Here is a 22,911-nt window from a genome sequence, read left to right as displayed (position 1 = left end):
TTCACTGGTACCACAGGACATCCCCAGAGGTCCTGTGTTCATGTCCCACTGGGTCAAAGGAGTTTTAGCAGCATAAAGGAGACCAACACAATATTAGGCAGATGGTCACAATGTTTTGCCTGATTGTTGTATTTTAGGTTTACTAACAATATCGCATCCAAGATGACCACAGCTGTCTGTGTGCACATCTGCAAAGATATTATCAAGGTTTAACATTTTGTTTTTACTAGTTATACAAACAAAATACAAAAATTAGCTAAACAGGCTGTCTGTTTCCACTTTATTAAACAATAAGCCTCATTTTGAGATCCACTCATTTTCAGGAAAACAATTTGCGTATGTATTTTTCAGGTTGCAGCTGATACTGCTTTCAGGAATGTGTTATGAGTATGTGACCTAAGTTGGGTCAAAATAAAGACCTCAGGCCATTCTGGGGAAAGTTTGATTGATAAAGTGAAGAATAGCATAGGTTAAACTTACTGACACGTTCAAAATGAGCCAATGGAAAAAGAGTTTTGTGTTCACCGTCATACTATCAATGAGTGTCCTGTGAGACACGGAGATGCTGGACAAATTCTCTCTCTTACTTGCAATAGATTCAATTTTTACCAGTGACCAGCTGTTTCTTGTATTTTTTAAGGTCTTAAGAGTCAAAGCAGTTTTTCCATGACATCAGACAAGAAAATCAATACTGTTCTCATATCTGTTGTTTAAAAAAGAAACTACAGCCAAGGGACAGGAAGCTTAGCGTAGCATAAAGACTGGGAGCAACTTTGTTCCACAGGTTTAAAAAAATATACACAATCTGTTGTTTTCAGAAATTAAATAAATCAGATCAAAACATGCAGATGGAGAGGTTTTGTTACCTTGGACAGAGCCAGGATAGCTTCCTATTTAACTCTCAGCAGGACGATGAATAGCTATATTTCCCTTTAACATTAAAGGTCATCCTGTAATTCTGATTTGCATGGACAGTTTATGAATCCAGTCAGAAGATGTTGCTTTTCGACCTTCTTTTTCTCTGGTTATCCACTATAAAAGGATCAATAACAACAATAACCCCATGTATGCATCGTATAACTACATGTTTATCCACATGACACTAGAACTGTAATCTGAGAGCTAATTTCCGGCTTCATCCGAGCTATACTAAATCTGTTTGGGCGACTGAACGCTGGAGTTCACACACGCATCAAAAGCCTTACAGCATTTCCTACAATCTCCTCTCATATGATTCACACAAAGTGGCAAATTAATCCAACTGTAAATTTTATTTGAATCGATTTCACCTCATCATTTTGCCCGCTGAGAGGTGCTGACATCTATTAACCACACTGGCACTGAAGCTAATCTACTCCCGAGTTGTGTTTATTAGTGTGCACTCATGTAGAGGCCCAGACTACTCAAAATGCCTGTTTCCTGATTTCAGATCTGCTGACAGTGATTTTTTCGGATGCACACACACACATACATGCACACAGCATATGGTTTTCCAGTGAACTGTAGAAGTCGTGGCTTTTCTTAATGAGGAGCCGAAGCCAGCCGACAACCAACAGGTTTGTTTAAACAGCTCTAATGACCTGTTTGTTCTTGGCCACGGCGCAGCAGCTCACACATACTTATGAGAGACACTGGCTATAATATTCTGTAAATGAGTGTTTGTTTTTTTAAAAACCGTGTCTCTGAAAGTGGCCAGAGACACATTGCTCACGCGCTGGCAGCTTCTGAGCAGAGCAACTGTTGATGGACACGAGGATAACAAGTAGACTAACTGACAGATGGATTGGCTGATTGTTAAAATTAAGTTGATGAGCAGATGTTTCCCCTTCTTCTCATTCTTTATTATTACAGTAAATTCCCGTTTTTTGGGGGGGAAATGTACTTTGTGCAGCCTCACAGTGAGAGATTAACGTTTATCCCGAATGTTGTTTTTCTGCAAACAAAACTGGGGGTTTCACGCTGCCAAAGGTAACAGAAAAAAGAGCTTAAATGAACTGTCTGGAAATTGATAGTGAGTCATTGATCAATTCACAGTCCTGCACCAGCAAAGGAGTCTTTTTCCTGACTTTGAGCAGAGCCAAGTGACTGCAGGCAGAGGTAGTGTTGGTGATGTGGGGGGTTGCTTTCAGGTGGCCCACAGGCTGGCAGCGTATTTCAAACTAAATCAAATTGGGCATGCTGGCACCGGAGGTTTGTGACCAACGAGAAAGTGCTGCCTTTGGATTCAGTCAGAGTGCAGGAAGGCCAGCCAAACTTGTTGGAATTTTTACAGAGCCTCACTTAAAAGTCACCTTCAGTTAATCTCCAGGGATTGATTGCTTTAGTGTATCACTGTCGAACATTTATAAACTTGGATTTAATCATCTATAGCTCATCTAGCTGGTCTCAAACTGTGAAATTTGTGTCTCCATCTAGAATGGACATCATTAAATGGACAGGTTTGCAGTAATTACACCGTTCACAGTGTTGAATTTTACAGCCAGATTGACTCTTTCCATTATCTTCAAAGGATATGTTGGGCTGATACATTTTGTCTGTGCAGTGTTAGATTAATTAAAGGATTCTCCGCGCAGTCTTTTCTTTAGACCTGAGAATTCAGTCACATACCTGAACACAGATCACCATCTTCACTGTATTTCCTTCACAGAGTCTCCTGTGTGTCCATGACGCTGTAGCTCAGAGAGACTTTGAACCTGCTCTGCCACCGATACCTGATGATGTTCTGGACGACGAGGAGGATTCGGTGAAAATTGTCAGTTTGGTCAAAACCAAAGAGCCTCTGGTCAGTATCTGCTTTAGGCAAGTCAAGTTAAAATGGAGCCATACAGCTAGACATGGGAGTAATGTCATTTAACTGAGTTTTTGCTGTTGAAAAGATGTTTAAAGGATGGCTATTAACACCAATGAAAAGACATTCAGATTTAGTTTAAAAGTGAAAGTCTTTTCTCCAACTTTTTGAAGATGTTCATTGAACATTTGAACATTCAGACCATTTCACCAGGATTTGTAGTAGTGGCAATTTTCAACCTCTATTGCAAAACAAAGACCTAACGAGGAAGAGCAATACCAAAACAATGGTGCAAGCAGGAACTGTATTAACCCTCTGATGTGCAACATGGCTCAAAAATGACCCAAACACAATGGAAAAAATGGGTATCTCCTGACACACACTGTGCATCAAAGGGTTAACAGCCCTTTAAATTGCAATCCAAGGTCCTAAGCAACTAAGATAATCAACTGCTGGAAGAAGATGAATACACCACAGCCTTATACTACTCATACTGGAAGTACAGGGGGCACATTTATCTTTTGGAATAGTCAGAGCTGTAACCCTCTGGTTCTTGCAAATGTACTGCTTCCATTACAATGTCCTGGTAGTATTTTGTTGACAGCACATGACCCATATAGTAGAGCTGAACTATTTGGAGAAAATCTCTGATTGTGATGGTGCAGTTTGATTTTCAATATATTTTTTAATATAAATAATATAATTTATAAGCTCAAAAGTGCGACCTTGACACAAGTTAAGGGGATGAATTTGTAAAACCATTGATAAGACAGTTTAAACCTTGGATCAGATAAACTGTATAGTGTATATCCTGTGAATTTACTAATTAAATTACTGCTAATTCAATGCAATTTCAATCTGAAATTGATTCATTGTTCAGACCTACTATACAGTTCCATATTAATGACAGTTTATAGGAAACATTAAATGCCTTGAAATGATGTCACTCAAGATAACATTTTGCCTATTAGCATAATGTGACTTCTGGGAAATTTCTTTAAACTAATCAATATTGTCTCTCTTTTGGCCCACAGCTGCACAAACCATGAAAGTGGTCAAACAAATTTGTGTGTGCAGGGTGGGACTTTCTGTATCATTTATCATCATCATTCTTCAGAATAAGTTTCTGATTTAAGGATGCATAGTTGAATTATCTCAATATTACAAGCACTGTCATAACTGAGCTGGTGTGCTCCAGCTGCAGTGACTGGCGGAGGATGGTTGGAGAGAAGTAGGACCTTCATACACTCTTAAAGAGGCAACACTGGAGAGTTACATCTAGGCCATTTTAATGCAAGAAGGGAGTGTTTTCATGGAAAAAACTTCCAAATATGTAACTTTGATGCACAAAAGTGAGTTTTCAGGGGTTCAATCAATGACTCTAAAGGGATTTGAAATTTTACAGACAGAGATTCATAAGTTTCCAGTTACAACAACATAAACACAAAAAAAAGTGAATTCTTTCTGTCGCTGTACTGCATACCAGCCTGTTTCTAATATAATCTACCTGTTCCTCATAGCAAACACAAATGCAAGCAACTGAAGTTTAAACAACCATGTAACAGGGCAACTTCCTTTAAAAATGTGTAATTTGTCCCACCACCATAACTGACATGCACGGGCAGTTTCAAGCCACGAACATATCCAAGAGCCTCGAAGTCGTATTTCTCTCTCGAGACTGAATTTATGTCATGTTGTCAAGCGCCGTGACTGCTAAACCCATGTATGCCAAGGTGTAGCAAGACGAAAGCCTTTGACAGGAAACACGACAGGAAACTTCAGCGAATGTTCCTGCTGCAGCCTGGATCACCTTTGCCTCTGGGCTGCAACTCTGGGCCGCTTTCTCCAACCAGGAATGTACTGAGTCAATTATTCCGTGTCTTTGTTGCCATATATCTGCCGTAATGCACAACATAGCTTCAGTGATGTTGCGTGCATGCATGCATAGTGTGTAAGCATGTGTACCGACAGCGTCTCAATGCAAGAAATATGCTTCTTATTGAAGTATTTAAAGCAGCGCTGCACATTTAAATGGATTGGGATGATTTCTTTCCAGCTTCTCATGTAGATCAACTAGTTTCAAGGTTTTCAGTCATAGCTCATTTTCTTGATGCTACTGGAATGATCCGCGTTATTCCACCTTGTTCCATGTCATTGTCACTTATTTCAGGATATTTCCTGGATCAAGAGAAACTGGACAGAAAATCAGCGAGACTACAAAGAATGCATACCTTCGCCAATACCCCAAATCCTCTAAATTTGTTATTTTAATGATGAAAAAAGTTTTTTTTAGGTGAACTTGGATGAAGAACAGCACAGAACGCATGCAGTGGTGAAAAGCAATGGGGTACATGTGCCAGATTTGTCCCAATCAAGTAGGCCCAAGAGTTTATTTTTAAAAAATGGCAGAAACATTGAAAAGTGCCCTCAAATGCAAGGTTAAAATTCCTTTTAAAAATTCCTGGATCCACATCAAAAATTAGGCATTTGTTTTCTACCCCATGGCTTTACTTTCCAACTAATTTCAGTGAAAACTGTTGACAGGTTTTTGAGATATCCTGCTCACTAAAAAACAAACATGCCAAAAATGTAACCCTCATGGCAAGTATGGGCTTTATCTTTTTTAAGAAAAATATGATTTGGGGTAAATAATGGAATCATTTACTTAATGGACAACTGTGCAGTGTGTGTGTGTGTTAGCGGCTATGCTTCCAAAAGGCCCTTTTATACCAATAATGGGGAACATACTTTTGTATTGATCCCAAAACTAGATTGGAAGGGGACTGACCTTTTTCTGACATGTTCTCTTTGATCGATCCAGCATGTTCCCGTTTTCCAGACAACGGGGTTACACCCGAGCAAGAGCTGATTGTAGTCAACTACATAAGATGCTCTTTCCATTGCGATTTACTCCACATTAATAACATATGCTGAAAATAATGCTGATTTGGATAACCCTTTCCAGCGCTTTGTGTGTTACATGAAGGCAGCCGGCTAAATGGTCCCGTCTTGATACAAATAACCTTCGCTGGAATGAAGCAACTCTAAATAAAAAGCTTGTCTGGGCTGTAATAAAACCAGCATGTTATTTCTACTCTCCATTGTTTGACCTCTTTGTCTCTCTGCTTTGTCCGTTTATTCACTAATCGGCATCCTCAAGGGGGCAACAATTAAGAGGGATGAATCCACCGGGGCAATCGTTGTGGCAAGAATCATGAAAGGAGGTGCAGCTGATAAAAGCGGTAAGCTGATAAACTCTCAGTTAAACTGTACTTCTTTGTACTTCACTGGATGTTTAAGCAGCATTGCAGTGACTGTAAGTAAATGTTCTAAAGCAGAGCATGTGGTATAATATTTCCATGTGTATTTCCAACGCTTTAAAGGCCTGATCCATGAAGGAGACGAACTTAAAGAAGTGAACGGAGTCTCACTGCAGCACAGGAAGCCAAAAGAAATCCTTCCTCTACTGGTCAGTCTCACTTCTATTCAGTCTCATAGTTCTCTTCAGTGTCTCCTTTCCCTCTTTTGCTCTAATCCTTTTCTTTTATCATCTTCCTAAAGCATAAAGCTTGCATTGTTTCATACTTTTATGATTGTCAACAAATCTTATGAAAGGCCAAAACCAACAAAGTGGAGCCCTGCGAGGGGCTGTTTTCTTAATCCAACTCCCTCAAACACCTACGCAATATAAAGTTTCATTGATTTTGTGTCTTCTTCTGTCCTTCAGGGAAAACATGTTATTTTACTCTGTAGTATTAACAGAGATGCATACCTGTTTGTAATAAAGTAGCCAAATTACAAAAACATTCACAAGAATTACAGTTATTCAAGACAGTAAGTACAAATTTCATACATTTCTCAGTAGCACCTGGTCTAAAATCCCATTGCAGTCTTCTATAACAAAGTTTCGTCACTTCTCAAATTGTCTTTTATGTGAGTGGCTCTTATCTTCAAGTCCATCTTTTCCTGTTGTATGTCTAAAGCTTTAAAATTATGTCACAAACATACTGTACAGTGTCATTTCTGAAACAAAGTAGCGATTTGCTCACACAGTTGGTGGTTTCTGACAAATGTTTCTCAATCAGAAGGAAGTAGCAAATTTATCTAGGACTGGTATGTCACTGACTGTTTGAAAACTAGCTACAATACACTGTAGTTGTGTTCATGGCAATATTGGGACAATTTAGTGCAATTGTGTAACTCATTGATGTCTTTGGGCAGCAATGGAGATACATGGCAAAGAGGAAAAAGATATATCAGACCGTAGCTATTCCAGCAAATATTTTGTAGGATTAATTAGTGGTTTGACTCGAGTCTTTTCATGATAGTCGTTGACTGTAAGAAAACATCAAGTCTCAACCTTTAAAGGAATATGATGTTACAGACAGAAGACAGTCCACTTAGCTTATCTAAGCTGGAAACAAGAAAAAGAATCCACAAATAAACTACACTTCAATGTTTGTACATGTTGAACAAATTAAATAAATATGGTATTAAGTCATCTTTTAAAAATGCAGGGAAGTGGACTTTTTAAAACATTTTGTAACTAGTGTCTGTCCTTCTAATCGCGTAAAGTTTATGCAGTGACCCACTAGAAGGAATGATAAATGGATGTTGAATGGTAAATGGATTGGTGAATTTTGGAAAATCAAAACAAGAGCAAATTAAAACTGAATAAATAGACTTCCAACATGGATGAATATTACCTGGTTTTAGCATTTCTGGATCAAGACAAAAAATCCTCTTTATGCTGTGAGAGCAACATAAGTGTGGGTGCACTGATTAATACTTGTATATGACTGAAATGAGGGAACACTCATGGTGCTGAATCCATGGTGTTATCTCTACAAACCATTTTTAAACTCTTAGAACCAGTTGTTTCTTCTGTTGCTAATCTTCATATTTAACATTAGAGTTGTATTGATCTTCATCTCCCAACCATACACTGTCTATAAAAGATGGATGTAGCCTCCCGGTTTTAAAAGTAGCTTAAACCTGCAAAATTTCTATCAGCCAGCAGGGGGCGACTCCTCTGGTTGCAAAAAGAAGTTAGATTGTATAGAAGTCTATGAGAAAATAACCCTACTTCTCATTTGATTTGCACCCAAGTAAACATTTTTCTTTTGAGTTTATTATCTCATTTGCTAGCTTCAAGTCTCCTTCAATAAAGCATGATGTTCAATTGGCAACTTATGATCCCATTTAGATCAAGAAAAGCACACTGAGAGCACAGTACTCTGCCAAGTCTGCTCAGTATCATGAAAACCTTAAAAAAATTTGTGGCAGTAATCACGACACTATAGAATGTGGCCATTTAATATAGATGTACCCACAAACAAAATGACCTTGCGCTGAACGCAGGCGTGTGTTATGCATGTTTACGTTATGTACAGATACAGAATCACGTGACTTAAATATGTAGGAATTGATGGGACTCGGAAACACCCACTTGTAGTCATAGTTACCATGACGCCGTGCCAGTATCTTGCAATGATATGCAAATCTTCAACAAATCTGTGGGTCCAGACTATAAGCCACATCACTGCCAAAATCTAATCACTTGGTCCTACTGTAATTTCTGACCTTCCCTGAAAATTTCATCCACATCCATTTGTCCGTTTTTGAGCAATGTTGCGAACAGACAGACGGACAGGCAAATGGATGGACAAACCGGCACCAATCGTCACATAACTCTGCTGCGTTCCTTGGGAGAGTAACAAAATAGACAATAAAGCAGGGTATTTTTAAGGGTGGGGCTATTGTATGATTGTAAGTTTCTGAGTCAGATCCAGCCCTCGCTAGAGCTCAAGGCTTCCAAACATTGGTCCACAAATCAAAGAGTAATGTCACAGTGGCTACAGCCATCTTTGATATACAGTCTGTCCTCTCAGCTCCCCACAGGTCTGCGGTTTAATATGCTTGCCAAAATACCAAACTGTTTCTCTTATGTCCCTGTTTCTGTGTAGGCTCGTTCCAAGAGTGAAGTCAAATTCAAGATCATTCCTGCATTATGCACAGAGGAAGAGCCAACAGATAAGGAAAAGGTACAGTAAATATTAACTGTCGCGCATATTCATGTGCTTTGTGCTTTTTTAAATATATGCATGCAATGTGGTCGCAAGGGGAAAGCTGCCCGCCTGGTTTCAGTAAAGAGAGAAGAAATCAGTGGTACCTCGTGTGTCTGGTTAAATTCTGTGTTTCTGCCACAATGCTGTCACTACCGCAGTGTGGCTCTCAAGAAGTAACATCAGTTCAGACAATCAAGGATGAGGCCCAGACTAACTTCATTACAATATGCAGCTTGTTGTCATTTAAACACTTGAGCCGTATCACCTCAATTGAACATTAACAATGAATCCATACGCCTTATGTGGAAATTTTCAAGTTCCGCCATCTTTTGTTTAGAAAGAATTACAGCTAGGCCGCTACCGCATACACGGAGACGATGTCCAAGCTGGAAACTGTTAAAGCAGGGAGCATTTGCTACGGATTAAGACAAATTATTTTCAGTGATTGTGGTCGTATCTCAAAAAATGACACCAACCTATGTGAAGAAACACCAGAATAAAAGATGCCAGGATACAGACGTTCATGAGGCTGCACTGGAAACAGACAAACATGAATAAAAAATTTAAAAAGAACGTGTATTTTCCATTTGCTACCAGTTTGTCTGTTTGAAAAAAAGTGATGGATTTCTTTCCTCAGCTCTTTGTGCGAGCTCTGTTTGACTACGATCCCAGCGAGGATCCAACCATCCCGTGCAAGGATGCTGCTGTGGCCTTTAAAAGAGGCGACGTCCTTCAGATTGTGAGCACTGAAGATGACACCTGGTGGCAGGCCTGTCATGTCGGGGACAGCAACAGTCGGGCCGGCCTCATCCCATCGCAGCAGCTGCATGAAAGGTGATTACTTTTATGCTTTTAAGTCACACACAGGTCATTCCACCTCATTTCACCATATTTAAAAAAAACAAGCGTTCACCCTGACCTGATCTCATATTTGTCTGAGTTTCTTTGTACGCATACGAATATTACTGAGGAAACCATGTGTAAAATCTAGGGTCATAGGTAACATTAGTTTGTGACTTAAAAATTCTTAAAGATGGTGGAGTCATGTTGATTTTTGCATCACGCTCTTTGAGGCAATCTGTGATGTAATATTTGAAGCACCATAATTTGAGAAATTATGTATTTGGAGTCCTGAAATTTTGCAGGCTCATTGATATGTACACGCGGTCTTAAATTGTACAACCTTACTTTGATAGAATAATACAAACCAGGTATATGAGGGTGCAAATTTGGTCAAAAGATTTCACTGTTTCTGTCTGTTACAATATTTAACTAGCCACAAAACCTTTGTCCCCTGTGATTTGCACCAATAGGAGCCTTAAAATGTCGAGTAAAATGCCAATCGGAGGCAAACTTTATGAGAAAAAAGTTACTAAACTTATGTTTTTTGCATTTATGGCCATTATTAGAGCAACCAGTGAGCAGATATGATAGGTGAAAACACTCCAATGGTGGGTCCAACTGGAAGGGTTATATACTATTGTTACTGAACGAAAAGAAAAATCATGATTTTCCAACTTCCATCCATCCATCCATTGTCTTCCACTCATCCGGGGCTGGGTTGCGGAGGCAGCAGATGAAGCAGGTCATTCCAGACGTTCTTCACCCCAGCAATTCTTTCCAGCTCTTCCTTGGGAATCCCAAGGCGTTCCCAGGCCAGACGAGATACATTATCCCTCCAGCGAGTTCTGGGTCTACCCCGGGGTCTTCTTCCAGGCGGATGTGTTCAGAAAACCTCTAAAGGAAGTCTCCCCGGAGGCATCCAAATCAGATGGCCAAACCACCTCAACTGGCTCCTTTAAACGCGAAGGAGCAGTGGCTGTACTCCAAGCTCCCTCCGAATATCTGAGCTACTCACCCTATCTCTAAGGCTGAGCCCAGCCACCCTGCGGAGGAAGCTCATTTCCGCTGCTTGTACCGGCGATCTTGTTGTTTCATTCACTACCCAGAGCTCATGACCATAGGTGAGGGTTGGAACGTAGATGGTCTGGTAAATCAATAGCTTCGCCTTGTGGCTTAGCTCCCTCTTCACCACGACGGTTCGATACAACACCCGCATTACTGCTGCTGCCGGTTGTTTTCCAACTTATAATGCTTCAAATGATTTTATATATAGTGGCACCAGGACTCTAGTTACATTATTTCTCCAGTTATGGCATTCTCTTTGGATGAAAAATAAAGGTTTTACGGCTGGCAAAATATCCGAGTTTTTTGGCCAAATTGACACCATCATATAACTGATTTGTATTTTTCTACCAAAGCAGGTTGTACTATTGAAGACCATATGTATATATCAATGAGCGTGGAAAATTTCAGGACTTCAGCTACATTATTTCTGAAGTTATGGTGCTGCAAACGTTGCTCCACAGCATGGCAAGAGGAAAACTATATAAAAATCGAGATCCTCAAAAACTAATGTTAGGTATGACCTCACATTTTACACATGGCCGACTCAATTGAAGATGGTTAGATGTGGAGCATTCGGTGAATTGAGGCAGAATGACCCACACTTTACCAACAAAGCTCTGGGAGGCGTTTGAACTCTATCTCGCTTTGACTCTGCCTTGCTTTGTTTGTGTTTCTACAGAAGAGTTGCGCTACAGCGACCCCAAGCTCTGTTCAAGCCTCGAAGAGTCAAACCACCAGGTGACGAACCGGCGTCGTCTATAAACTCACCACACCTGGAAAACATAAAACACTGTCCAATAAACATATTAGAGGTTCTTTAGCGGTAAGCTGAGAGGTTAAAGGGCATGTCTGAAGGTCATGGTGAAGGTTAGGGTCATGGGTGAGCTCGGCTGCCCTACTCTTGCACTAACATCTCTTGTTTTCTCCACATGCTCCACAGATGAGCAGCCAGGTACTGTCAGTCTGCGTTTGCTTTTGTAAACATGCCTTCAGCATAATTGACTTGATATGATACACGTGCAAATTTAAGGTTCTGGTTTGAGGTTTTAAAAGATTTAAATAGTTGAGCTGTCCAACGATAATAGTCACTGCTCCATATTTCCAAACTGCTGAGACAGTTCTGTGAATTGTTCTGCTGTTGGTTTAAAGTATCTGTTAACTGACCTGACCTCCTACATTGTGCTTCAGTTTTTCACTTGCTATCACTTTTTAAGAGTAAGGTAGTTAATAATGCCCCAAAAATGATGGGTATCATTTCTAACTAAAACTATTATTAGAATTTCAAAGCAACAAATTAAGACATTTGGGTCAGAACATTTGCAAATACTTTGGGGATGAAATTTCTGAGCAACACATGCTGTCCCCTTGTGGTTTTGCATCCACGATTTCTTCACTCTTTCCTCATCTCTCTTCCTGTTTTTCCAGTCACGGAGGATGTCGACTACAGAGCTATAACAGGGATCCACGTTGGTGAGATGTTTTCCCTTGTACCACTCTAATCCCACTGATACTGCAAAGGGACCAGTGTGATGCAAGATAATACAGCTCAGGGAGATTGAACATGACAGCTAACAACAACACACATACTTGGATTTAGGAACAAAAATAGATGGAGGGAAAAAACAGTAAGAAAAGGAGACCCTGGTTGTATTTACAGTAAAAAGCAGCTCATGTGATGATGTAGTTTTGTGGTTTAGAGATTTAGAGGGGAGGACTGTGGTCTTAGCCGTCCCATTTATCCCATTTGTCTTGATCCCGTGGATTGGATATGATGTGCTTGTGTGCATTTGAGTGCTGCAAGATGCTTGTATGGGGGCATGCACTTATGGCTGATTGAAAAAAGGCTCTTTACATCGATACAAAGTAAGGTAATTACAGATGCTGCATTTTATCCTGAATAAGGGTCATTAAATAATATGCATTTCATCTTATGTCAGGCCAAATTCCACCTGCGGACGAGGTTCAGACTTTCGTTTCCTCTTTGTCTGGTTTTAAAGCTTTCTTGAGTAAATGTCTACATGTAGAATAATCAGACATAAAGTGAATAATAGAGATTGGTCATGGTGGGGTAATGAGTATGTATATGTAAATACACAAGTAAAAACCAGGTGACAAGGGGAGAAACAGGCTTGTCCTTGACAGATTTTTTAAAAGATACTTTAGGGTTATTTGTCTGTCCTTTAAGTAATATTCAAAAATATAGATTTTTTTTGGAAGGACTCTTATTTAAGCTCTTGTGAAGAATTAGACGACGAGATCCCACTCTAGTGTACTTCCATTAAATATGGAATAAGCTAAAGTCAGCAGCCACCTAACCTAGCTTAACAAAAGAGCCTGTAAGCAAGACAAACCACATAACCTCCTGTAAAATCCAACTTGGTGTTTTTTTAAGATGTAAAAGTTAATTAGGAAGATTTGGAGTCATCTTTTTTGGCTACTTGTAGTGAGAAAGTTAGTTGTTTCCCTTGTTCCCAATCAATAAGCTAAGCTAAGCACTCACTTCACATTTAGAAATAATAAAAAACACTCCAAAATTCAAACTCTCAGTTTTAATTGTTTAATTATTACATACATGACAAATGTATATTAAAAAAATCACTTCAAAGTATTTTTGATGAGTAAAATAGCTGAACTTGACTAAATTAGCGGAATTTGTAGTTGTTTTTTCTGTCACTTTTAGAGTGAGAAGGCTAGCTGTTTGTTTACGCTAAGCTAACAAAGCCTCACTTTATATTTTGGATATTAAAAAACTAATTCTATAAACTTCTCATAGGTAATTGTTGATTTATTTATTATATGACGCATAATATAAAATATATTTAAAGTAATTTTGATGACTTGTTGTAGCTACAGATTTACTTACTAGCTACTTGCTAAAGTAGCTAAACTAGCCTAACCGTTAGCTTGTAGCAAATCACAGGGTTTTCAAATGATCAGATAAGACAGTGTAAATGGCAGCGAAGTCCCTGGTAAGAAAAGGATGCTGTGACACAATAGGTTAGATGCAGGATTTGTAAGAGCAGCATTTGAATCCCATTTGAAGCCACAAATTAATTTGTTTTAGCTTGACTATCTTTGTGCATTTGAAGCTCATATTTGCTTGTTTGGATGGGCTTAGAACAGATTTTTTTCCCCAGATTTCTGCCAACTGCAGCATTAATGAAAACACAGTTATGAATACATTTCTACTAATCAGTTACACTGACTCCTACGTGCTGCTCCTTTAAATAATAAAACATTCAGTATTTTGTAGGTGCCCTTTTGTGTCTTTAAAGAGGACTACAAACACGCTCAATCTTAAATCCGACTCCTTTGTACTGCTGGTTAAGGCTCACTTCATTTTGACATAAAAGGCTCAGACCCAACTTATGACATGGTGTTTGCTAGACCTCTCCTCTGTCTTATCTCTTATTTCACTCTTACTTCATGCTGCCCAGGAAAGTACAAATATCTTGTAGTGTTTCCAAAAATGTACGGCTGAGAGCATTTTCAGTCACAGATGAGAATTTCACTGCCAGAATTACTCAAGATTGACAATTACAAGATGTTTTCCCTTAGACCTGATTTGATTCTAGGAAATAAGGCTTCTTTTGCTGTCTGAGTGAACTCATCAATTTAAATCCCATGTAAACAAAAGTTTGAGATCTCTACTCCGTAGTGGTATGTTGCTCAGGCTGAAGCCCAGAGAGGAAATGGATAGATATGCTTACAAAGTGAAATTAAGGCTGACGTCAAAGAAAGTCTGGCACCTTCACTTAGTAGCAGTTAAAATCATGAACGAGGGGGAGTCTGCCAAGTCAGGCCTGACCACAGTCGCATGGCAGGAGCTGGACGTCAGACAGGATAGCAGCGATGCGTGACAGACTGAGTTGTTGTCTCGTGATTGAGATGTGTGCTGTTCAGGATGGTGCTCGACACCACAGTTTGGGTGGCAGCGTTAACGGCTTCTTAAATGGTGTACCCTTATAATCTGTTTCCCTTTCCTGCTGTGGCTCTCCATTCTGTCACCGTATAAGACAAGAGGTCTAGTGTTTGTCCTTCTAGTCGAGTAAAGTTTGTGCAGTGACCCACTAGAAGCAATGTTAAATGGATGTGGAATGGTAAATGGATTGGTGAATTTTGGAAAATCACAACAAGATTAAATTAAAACAGAATAAGTAGACCTCCAACATGGCTGGATATTACCTGGTTTTAGTGTTTTTGGATCAAGACAAAAATTCCACTTTCTTCTGTTTGTACAGCTTCATTGTGTGGGTGCACTGATTTATATTTGTATATTTAAAATGACTGAAATGAGGGAACACTCATGGTGCTGAATCCATGGTGTTATCTCTACAAACCATTTTTAATTTATTTCAGCTATACTGCTTTCCAAATTTTACTGTTTTGAGCCTCGTTTCCAGTCACACAAAGCATTAACCAAAAAACTGTAGAGAGCCTCTGTATTCGAACCAAACTGCTCAAAATAAAAAGGAAGACAGACAAAGTTAGAAACTAGCTTATAAACTCAGTAGAGCTAGATATTTACCTTAATAATTAAAGTAGTATTAGAACAGATGAAAAGGAACGTGAATAATTTTTCTGCATTTCATAGAAATGTGACTCCAAATGAATGCTATTGTTACAGTTGAACTACATTCATAACTGCATACCATGTTGCCCCTCTTCAAGTAGTCAAAATTAATTACAAAAAGGTTTAGAACTGAGTTGTTATGACCTGGTTCATGAGCTGCAACATAAAGGTGAGGCTGGTACCAGGATTTACAAAAATTAAAGTTTTGCTTCAATAAATAATTCGATTTTGAACTATACTAAATACTATTTTGATAGTATTAATGTGGCAGAAAACAGCCATCTGCTATGTGAAGATAAAGTGGACCGATGACATCTGTAAAACACTTAGATCCACTGAGATACTGCACTTGGATGATTTTTATGATGTGCTGTGCTGTGGTCTCTCAATCAGAGGCCAAGACAAAACTTGCCATTGAACACTTGTTTTATTTATTTTTTTTATATAGATAATTAAGCTCAGACATTGTTCATAATACACCACAAACAAGTACTCACAGAGCCTGCAACTGCTGCAGGAACCTTCTGCCTTAGCGGTCAAAAAACAGTTTGCCTTTCCCTGTGGAACACAAGACGAGGCAAAGATCAGTCCTTACTTTCACAGCTAACTGGCTTCAACAACATCCTTGGCAGAGAGTGACGTCATAACCCCTCTACATGTGTTGCAACCCAAGCTTCTGTTTTATGTTTTGGCAACTGGTCCAGCCAGATGTGCGTATTAGTGTACATTAGTGCATATGAGTCCCTCCCTTTGAAACTGTTGCTCCAATCCACATTTATAGACTGATCATACAATCCAAGACCCCTAAAAAGAAAATAAATCTCAAAACAAAGCATTTTAGTTGTTATTTGCCTAATTTATGTGCACTTTTTTCCATTTCAGCTCAGTGTGAGAGTCTTCGCTTCTGTTTTGTGGCTCTTCTTCACTTCGTCTTCTCAGTTTTATGTCCTTTCTGCTCCATTGTGTATGTGTCTGTTTTCATACACACGAATCACAGCAGAGACAAGTTAAGTGACCAAACGCTACAAATTAATAACAACTCATCATGGCTCTCCATATTCAGTGTATTTTACAATACTGGCATGGACCAATGATTGTGGCTGGATTGTTAGCTCTTGTGTACGTAACCTTTCCGGGTTGTAAGTGACCAATACACCAGTTTGTTTTGGTCTGAACTGCTAATGTTCTACTGACATTCAAAGGTTCTCAGTGTCACAGACTGCATCTTGAAGCTAACATCTTTAGGATCAAGTGCAGAAACATAAGCAGCCATTAGAGCACAATGAGCTCCAATGGCAGGAGAGGCTTCACAGTGCAACCCTCCCCAGGCACACTTTTATATCAGGTGTGGACAATTAGTTCAACGGAGCACATTTACCACCCAATCGCTCTTGCGCTCCAACTGTAAGGTCAGAGGAGTATAACACAGTAATACACCTGACAGATCTGAAGTCTCTTTATTTCATTTCCAGCTGGTTTAAGAAGAAGTTTCCGACTGGGCAGAAAGGCCAGCTGGGCTACAGAAGCAGCTCGGTTCAGGAGGTGGAGCACTGGGGTACATGGCTCCATCTGTCCACCTACCTACATCGAGGTGATGAGGTACCACAGAGAACCAAAGGACAGACACCGTCTGGTCGTCCTGGTTGGTATGTATGAGCTAAAAATACAGCTGCATAAAGAGACAGGAAAAGAACAACGCCAAGCTCTTGTAAAATAGATACTTATGCTGTGTTCCTCAATAGGAAAGTACTGTGTGCTTAACAGACTATAATATTCCTATATATGACGTCTCAGTAACTGTGGTAATATGTACAGAATGGTTGTGCTGTGGTCACTTGTATCCTGTTTTATATTATCCAGCTGCTTTTTTTTTGTTGACCATGCACAAATTCAAAATACCGTGATACCACTCAGGAACAGGACAACATTACTGAAGCTGTTGTTGATCAAAAGAAAAAGCAATGCATTGATGAAGATTTATGTTCCCAGTCCTGAGTGCATGAACAATCCTTTCCCATCAGAACCACGTAAACACTGTCAGAAAACTCCAAGTCAGAATATATTGTGTTCTCTTAAGTTACCTAGTGGCCCACCCCAAATCCACTTCCCTGCCAATCCTGGAGGCCTGCTCTATGTATTTTTGAGCTATATCTCTCCCCAGGGTATTTAACATTGAGCCCCACTGAAGGCCTTTTCAATGTCATGTTACGATACAACTGCAGGTCATAGATATAGAAGAAAGGCAAGACACAGAGGGAAGAAAGAGGAGGGGAAGAAATTTGTAGGTGGACGGCAGAGAGACGAGACACAGAAATGAAGAGGTGCAAAAATAAAAACAGATATAGAAGAGATAAATGATGGATGAATACAGAGAAAGAGATGAGTGGATTGTGAATAAGATCCCTCATAATGTCAGCCAAGTGCTCCATCATCAAGCTGGAACAGTTAAGACAGCTTGGATTTAGATTTAGACGTCTTTAATTGAGTTGGAGCTTACCCCGACTCTGGATTACGTTTTACTGTCTGCTGTGAAGGCTCTTCATTGACCGGAGGTCATCATTAAGAATATATGGCTTATTGGCAATGAAAGTTATAGACAGGAAAACCAAAACCTGGATCACTAAACCAGGACCAGCTGGATGATGTTTGACCAGGTTGGAAATAGATCCTTTCTGTTTGCACTGCATGCTCACTTTGAATGAAACAATAGACCGTTATGCCCCAGGAAAGTTGGTGAAAGTGACTGCCAGCCACTTTAAGCCCTACAGATCATGTAACTCCCTAAAAAAACGGGTCAGAAGAAAGTATCCACACAGCCTGATGATGCTCCTCTCCAGTTTTGTGGCGCAGCTGTGAAACACATTAGCATTGTAACAGCAGAGAGTCCATAAACCTGATATTTTGTAATGTATCGAGCTCATGCAACCCAGTGATGGAAAAGGCAGGTATGTCAGGAATCCTACTTTCAGACAGCGCTCCATTAGAGTCTGATGCAATCTGGGCTGCAGTAACCTGCACTAGAAGAAAATCCCAGATGCTGCAGTGTGTGTGTGTGTGTGTGTGTGTGTGTGTGTGTGTGTGTGTGTGTGTGTGTGTGTGTGTGTGTGTGTGTGTGTGTGTGTGCGCTTCATCCTGTGCATCCTACACTATAATGACACTGATACTGTGTGGCTTCGCAGATGTGACATTTAGATGTGATGCTATGGATTTTCCAGAGGGTATAGGAGCATTAAATGTTCGATAGACAGAGGCTGGTTGGAGAATCGTTTTCAGAGTGAATCAGAATGAAATCAGAGCTCTGTCTGTCTGTCTGTCTGTCTGTCTGACTTTCTCTCGCTCTCCTTCTCCTCCTCTGATGATGATAAAGACAGATGCGTTATTTGATGTTGGGCTTGTCTTGAGGAAAACATTAGTACACACAGGGATATTGGGAATGAATACCCGCATGCAGAACACAGCGTTTTGATGTTTGTCTCAAGGGCCCAGCGGCGTTGGCGTTAATGAACTGAAGAGGAGGCTGCTGATCTCCAACCCCGACCGCTATGGCGTCACTGTGCCGTGTAAGACTGACACCTCAGTTTCATATCTGTCACCTTCATCGCCACTTTTCATCTTTTAAAAAAGTCTCCCATCCTCTTCTCCTCCAGACACCACCCGTGAGAAGAGGAGGCAGGAAAGCGAAGGGGTGGACTATCATTTCGTGCCAGTTCACATGTTTGAAGAGCTCATTCTGGATCATAGGTTCTGTATTGTGTTTTGTTCACTCTCTCTTCTTTTTTCATGAGAGTCTAGTATTCTTACTGCTGTCTGGCAACCATTTTATGCTGTCTTACTTTCTTTATTCTCCCCCCGTTTCTGCCTCCAGGTTTATAGAATATGGGAGTCATGGAGGCCACTACTATGGCACAAGTCTAGACTCTGTGCACAGAATGATGGCTGAGGGCAAAGTGTGCCTGCTGGATGTGCACCCCAGTGTGAGTGTTGTGATATGAAACAAGATAAATGCATTCATGTTCACATAAGTTAGAGAAAGAAGCATTCATTTGTGAATTTATTAAGACCTGCTGTTTACGAACTGAAGTGTCCAAATCCTAGAAATGATTCACAAGTCCAAAGTTAGGAAAAGTGTGGATGAAAGGCAGAAATATAAAATTACATATTTATATTAAATAGTTTCCGAGATTTCCACTGGGTCAATATATAATTGTGGGACTTGTAACATAGTTGACAGGTATCATGGTTGACATTTTTGTTGTTTTCAGGCCTAAAATCAACATTTCTTATATTCTAATCAAACACCACATGGCATTTTCAGAGAAAGATTCTTCTAATTATTATTTATACAATTGAGTAAAATTGAAATTGAGAGTTATTTATGAAAATATTGTAGTAAACCTGTTGACGTGATAAATCCACCCTTGACTCACACACTAGTTTATATTAAATAACTCAGAAAGCCTTGGAGTCTTGCCAGTCTTTTCTTCAGGAAGAAATGACATCATGTGGAGCAGGTCATGTGATCTGGAATTAACACACTTCCTTGAGAGGTGTTTTTGTATTGGGTAACTTAGTTGACAGTGATTTCTCGGACACAGATATAATTTTTTATTTTCCATATAAAATCTGATATATTGCCAAAAAATAAATATCTGTCATGATTATTTCAACTTAATAAAACTATTTTTGAATGAGCTCATTTTATTATTGTTTAGCTAATTAGAAGGTGGTTGTTATTAAACTCAGATGGTTAATTAGGTGACATTTTTGTGATATCCAGTAATTTTTTTATTAATAAGTGATTGTTTCCGTACTAAATAATTATGGAATTTGTAAGGACATGATCACAAAAAACCTTAGTTTTTTTACTTTTAGTAAAAACATATGTATGTGATATATCCTATGCAGTTCAAAAGTCCCTCAATTATATATTGACCCCACTACCGTTGATCTGATGTAGATTATTTCCTGTATATCACTTATTAAATACAGCTATTTTTATAGCACCCATATACATAGGTCATCTCAGGGCATTTCATATGATAAGGTTAAGAGCTCATAGTAACACAATACAGAGAAAAATCCCATGAACCACATGCGTCCCACTGGGAAAGCACTTGGCGACAGTGGAGAGAAAAGCCTCCCTTTTAACATTATAAACCTCCAGCAGAACCAGGCTCAGGGAGAGCAGATATCTGCCTCACCTAAATGGGGTGAGGGAGAAGAGAAAAGGATAGCAGTGACAAACACAAAGACAACAAATGAGATAACAGTAAACACTGGGCAACAACAGCAGGCAAAAAATGTGCAAATCCGGAGCAAGAGACACCAGCTAAAAAAGATAAGCAGAAGGAGAACAGAGGAAAAAGGTATGGTAGTCAGAAGACACAAAGCTAATGGATGCAATAGTGACGTATAGATGCAAGGAGAGTAAAACACGGATGGGATGCTGTGTTGTTGAATGAATGATCGCCAATAAGTGATCTCACACCAAACAACAGAAAATTTTTCAATATTTCCCATCCTCAAGTTTCAGAGCTTCACATCCACTAAATAGTTATAAAATAGTCCTAATTGCTTTTGGAGTAAAATCATAGTTTGAGCAATGCTTTGTGCGATGCTGGCAGCCAGATGTTTGTCGGTTTGTTCCAAAAAACAATCATAGATATTTTTTCTGGCTGATTGGGGTTTTCTTAAAGCTCCTTGTTCATTTTTCGGCTTCTTGTCGTAGCCAGTGTTAGTGTTAGCATTAAAGCTACCAGCTGCAGCCTGACTACTGGAAACAACTGCAAGAGTCCCAGTTTGGAACACAAACCCCGAAGTCTGTGTTATGATAGAAGTAAAAGTAAAGCATTGTAATAATAAGTGGGCAGGTTTTGTTCTTTACTGATCTCGCAGAAATAATGTCAACTGAACGTAAGCTTTGAACCCTCTCAAATCTCTGTCAAAGGTTCATTCTTCATTTACCTAAGCAGCAACCTCCATTGCTAAAAAACATGTCAAAAACTGCAGTTCCTCTAATGTCCACTTGAGGCTGGCTTTAAAAGCTGTGTCATTCTCTATAGAACCCCATGTTAAAATGCCCAAATTTACAGCAGAAAAGAACTTGTAGACTACTACAAAAACCTGTTTTAGTCTCTGTTGCTGGTTTCCCCATTCATGATGATCATATAGGAGCTGAATTTTGATATAATCACCCATTTGAATTGTATTCAGACTCAAACTTATGCATTTCTAACGGCATAGACGGAGTTAACGACAGATGGCTGCCATCACAGGACACTCTATGGGCCAGAGACATTTGTGTGCTCCACCTCAGCTCCACCCACCTTCTATCATGAGGATCTCAGTCAGGGTTTTCTAAGATGGCAAATACCAGAGCCACCAAACTGAGCTTCAAAACTGCTGTTCAGGAAACCTATGGGCGACGCCATGGACGGTTCAAACATCTCTATATACACCCTATGAGTGTATATAAAGAAACTGAGGTGTTTTACCTCAGTTTCTAACACTTCTTCTTTGCCTTCTTCGCCTCCTCCGAAAGCGGGGCTATTTTTCTTTCCAGAGTTTTCACTGTTACTCCAAAGTTGTTCCACCATCTGTCATTTCAGCTACCTCAGAAAAGCTACTGATAGCTACCAGGGAGAACAAAAATACTATCCTTTTACTTTTTTGGTTGTGCAATTGCAGACACAGTTCCGTTGTGGCGTAATGCAAGCCTTCATTTTCTATCACAGGGAAAGTGAGACTCATAGCGAAAAAATCAAAACATTGATGGTGCCATTTTTCTACAGCCGTAACATTGTGCAACTGACATGTAGTTCATCATGATGAGTTAAAGCAAAAACAATCCATTAAAATAATCAATCTTCGACACAACTTTATTTTTTTTCTTTTAAGCTCTTACAGGTTGTCTTTTTGCTACATCTGACGTAATGCTTGTAGCTTCACTCCATGCACTATAGTTGTAAATGATGTTTTCCTGCATTTTTCTGCTGTGGACTTAAGACATCTAGTTTACATTACTTGTACAACCTATTGTACCATAACTTGTATACTCATCTAACCTCCTTTTTGTTTTTTTTTTCTGTCTTTACAGAAAATAAAGCGAGTGTACACATCTGAATTCAAACCATACGTGGTGTTTGTGAAACCTCCGTGCATCGAGGAGCTGCGCGTCACCAGACGGAGAGCTAAATTTGTCTGCGATGAAGAAGACGCTAACCCGGTCAGGATCTTCTCAGTAAGTAAATAATTCAACATAAACAACACCTTGCACCAGGTGCGTGTGTGTGTGAAGTCAAGTGCTTGTTCCATGTCTTGTAACATGCAGGGTGTTGTGAGGTCAAACACCTCAGCCTTACTCATGCAGACACCTTGCTTTACACATGGCTGACCCTGTTTCCATTTAAGAGACATTTAAGAGACATGGGGAGTTACAGGGCTGCTTGGTGGGTGGCTTCTTGTTCCATTGCTGATACCTAGGTGAGCATATTTTGCCCAGAGATGCAGGGTTACATCTTGTGCATGTGTGGTAATGTTCAGATTTTATCTTGTTTCTTGGATTTATGTTCCCT

General features: G+C 39.6%; 1 protein-coding gene across 1 annotated transcript in view; it reads left to right on the top strand.

Moving 5' to 3' along the window:
* The window catches only part of LOC111588096 (MAGUK p55 subfamily member 7-like), a 29,664-nt gene that overhangs the window by 5,634 nt on the left and 1,119 nt on the right, over positions 1–22,911 (top strand). The window contains exons 6-17 of the mRNA XM_055014600.1: positions 2,648–2,782; positions 5,949–6,030; positions 6,172–6,257; positions 8,755–8,832; positions 9,494–9,690; positions 11,444–11,502; positions 12,190–12,234; positions 16,810–16,983; positions 18,817–18,897; positions 18,985–19,078; positions 19,203–19,311; positions 22,434–22,577. Of these exons, the coding sequence (XP_054870575.1) occupies positions 2,648–2,782; positions 5,949–6,030; positions 6,172–6,257; positions 8,755–8,832; positions 9,494–9,690; positions 11,444–11,502; positions 12,190–12,234; positions 16,810–16,983; positions 18,817–18,897; positions 18,985–19,078; positions 19,203–19,311; positions 22,434–22,577 (1,284 nt within the window). The remainder of the gene's footprint in view (positions 1–2,647; positions 2,783–5,948; positions 6,031–6,171; positions 6,258–8,754; positions 8,833–9,493; positions 9,691–11,443; positions 11,503–12,189; positions 12,235–16,809; positions 16,984–18,816; positions 18,898–18,984; positions 19,079–19,202; positions 19,312–22,433; positions 22,578–22,911) is intronic.

This window comes from Amphiprion ocellaris, chromosome 10 (assembly GCF_022539595.1).
Source record: "Amphiprion ocellaris isolate individual 3 ecotype Okinawa chromosome 10, ASM2253959v1, whole genome shotgun sequence".
Lineage (NCBI taxonomy): Eukaryota > Metazoa > Chordata > Actinopteri > Pomacentridae > Amphiprion > Amphiprion ocellaris.
This window is presented reverse-complemented; position numbering and strand designations above follow the sequence as displayed.